The sequence below is a fragment of the Microtus ochrogaster genome, chromosome 1, assembly GCF_000317375.1.
Source record: "Microtus ochrogaster isolate Prairie Vole_2 chromosome 1, MicOch1.0, whole genome shotgun sequence".
NCBI classification, from domain to species: Eukaryota; Metazoa; Chordata; class Mammalia; order Rodentia; family Cricetidae; genus Microtus; species Microtus ochrogaster.
Window position 1 is genome coordinate 11224868 of NC_022009.1, and position 2678 is coordinate 11227545.

At 36.9% G+C, this 2678-nt stretch overlaps 1 protein-coding gene across 1 annotated transcript in view; it reads left to right on the forward strand.

Moving 5' to 3' along the window:
* Mnat1 (MNAT1, CDK activating kinase assembly factor) overlaps positions 1-2678 on the forward strand; it is a 108850-nt gene that overhangs the window by 29762 nt on the left and 76410 nt on the right. The window contains exon 5 of the mRNA XM_026778433.1: positions 912-1037. Coding sequence (XP_026634234.1) covers positions 912-1037 — 126 coding nt within the window. The remainder of the gene's footprint in view (positions 1-911; positions 1038-2678) is intronic.

The following is a 2678-nucleotide window of genomic DNA, read 5'->3' on the forward strand; positions in this document are numbered from 1 at the left end:
TGTAGACCAGGCTGGTCTCGAACTCACAGAGATCCGCCTGCCTCTGCCTCCCGAGTGCTGGGATTAAAGGTGTGCGCCACCATCGCCCGGCTGTTTTGATTATTTTTTATCTTTGTTTCTGGACACAGAATATAAACTCTCTTATGGGAAGGGTGGAGCTGGAGAGGTCCTTTCTCTGCATGTGTTTCTGGGTTCTCATTTAACTGAAACCTCAGAAAGGTGAAAGTCTAGTTATATTTTAGTTTAGCTCCACATCACCACAAACATGTAAGTGCTTCATTCTGAACAGGATAAATAACAGTCTCCTCATTAAGATAAGTGGTTTGCTGCTCAAAATAGAGGTGTGTACAGATTTGTGTAAACAATGGTCCTGGCTAGTATCAGTATATGATATTAAATGTTTATCATTTTGTTACTTGACTAAAATGTGATTTAAAATTTAAGAATAAAATATACATGTGGTGGTACTTACAATAGTCCCATTGTGCAAAACAGAACAAGGATTACTTGCAAACAGCCTCAGGTGAAATCTAATGGGAAACATTTCAAATGGTCTGAAGTCCGGGGCAAAAAGAATGTGTCTCAGACAAACCTCTGATCTAAGTTATAGCCCTTTCTACTGCTCTTTGCATGATTTGCTTTCTTTCTTTAATAAATGGGTTGATGGCTAGATGAAATAGGACCTTATTATATTATCTTTAATGTGGATTTTATAAAACACTTGTTTGCAGGTTACTTTGATTTATGAGTCTATAGCAACCTTTTTATTATGGAATGTTAATATTCTTTTGTAAAGCATTCTACATGAAGTGAGTATTTAGTTGACATCATGTGCTCACAGAAGAGGCAGACTTTGAAAGTTGTTGTTTTAGTTTTTCCGTTTTAAGTTTCACACTGAACTTTTCTTACAGGAGAGCTCTGACCTCCCTGTCGCTCTGCTCTTGGCTCAGCATAAAGACAGATCTACTCAGCTGGAAATGCAGTTAGAGAAGCCCAGGTCCACGAAGCCAGTCACGTTTTCCACAGGCATTAAAATGGTAAGCCATATTTTAATTGCTGTTTGAAGGAGAGTTTTCAGGACTATGCTTTTAAATTCCCTAGTAATTTCTACAGTGACATGAACAGCTGAAATGTTGAAGAGCCCCTATGTCCTAGGCCAAATGTCTGGTAGTGTGGACACATATAGTATAAGAAAAGAGAAAAGTAATGTGTTTCTAAGTGTGCAAAGCATTTTTATTCATTATGGTATGGATTGGTGTGGCATGGGTGTGTGTGTTGCACGTGTTAGGCAGGTGCTGTTTCATTAAGCTACACCCTTGGTCCTATTGTTATTAGTTTATAAACTTGTAGTTGTAGGTGAAAGAAAAGTGCATAAATATGGTTATTTAATATACTATTTATCTGCTGGTATAAAATAGAAACAGTGGATTGCTTTATACTTCTCTGCAGACAGTCATTTTCTACATAAATACATTTTTAAAAAAGCCATTTGTAGTTTCTATACTCTTTAAGGATAGAGTGATTTGAATTAAAACATTGTCTAAATTTAGTCATTCACAAGTAAGACTATATTTATGAAGTTTTTGCTATAGTTTAAGAATTATCAGTTTTTACTTTTATAACTTTTTAAATCCATATGTTTGGGGGGTCTGGTGTATGTGCATGTGTCAGGGGGGGTCTGGTGTATGTGCATGTGTCAGGGGGGGGTCTGGTGTATGTGCATGTGTCAGGGCGCAGGTGTGGAGGTCAGAGAACAACTTGGAGGAGCTGATTCTTTCTTCAGCTGTGGAGGTTTCAGGCATCAAGTTCAAGTCATCAGGCTTCTCATCTATAACGTTAAGTCACTTGCTTCTTTTTAAGATGGTGCTGAGGACTGAATGCTGTGTTCCTTAACTGCTGTTTGATGTTTATACAGCATTCTGAAATTGTGAAATAAAATTAGCATTTTGCAGTATTCTGTAGCATCTTGTTTTCATCTTGTTGTGCTAGTTATGTTCTCTGTAATTTTCTTCCTTGCACCACCACTGTCCCAGTATTTCCCATGAACATTTCTTTATATCAAGGCCTTCAATCATCATATTTAAATTGTCAGTTTTCCTCTCTTCTTCCATAACTCTTGTTTGGAAGCTAGTTTGTTGAATGGATGGTTGGAGACTGAATGAATGGACAGATGATCTTAAAGAAAATCATGAAAGCTCTTAGTGAATTTTATAGACTGGAAATATTGGTCACTTTGATATTGTGGTGAATGAACGTACAGGATATTTCTTTTTATCTTTTGCAACTTTAGTTTTAGCAATTGTGTAGCAAATAAACCAAACCCTATGTAAGAAATGGCTGTTATATAGACAAAAGACACTAGTAACAAAATGTTTCCTCTGTCACGCTTGCTCATTCTAGTCAATTCTCAGGAACTTTTTTCAACTTTCACTTTTTGAGACCTAATTTTAAGTAGCCCAAACTGCCCTTGAACTCTTGATGTAGTGGGAGATGGTCTTAAGCCAATCTTCTGTCTCCACCTCCCAGGTGTTTTGGTTAAAGGAGTGAGTCACTGAACTAAACCATGCTGCTTTTTTTTTTCTTTTCTTCTTCTTCTTCTTCTTCTTCTTCTTCTTCTTCTTCTTCTTCTTCTTCTTCTTCTTCTTCTTCTTCTTCTTCTTCTTCTTCTTCTTCTTCTT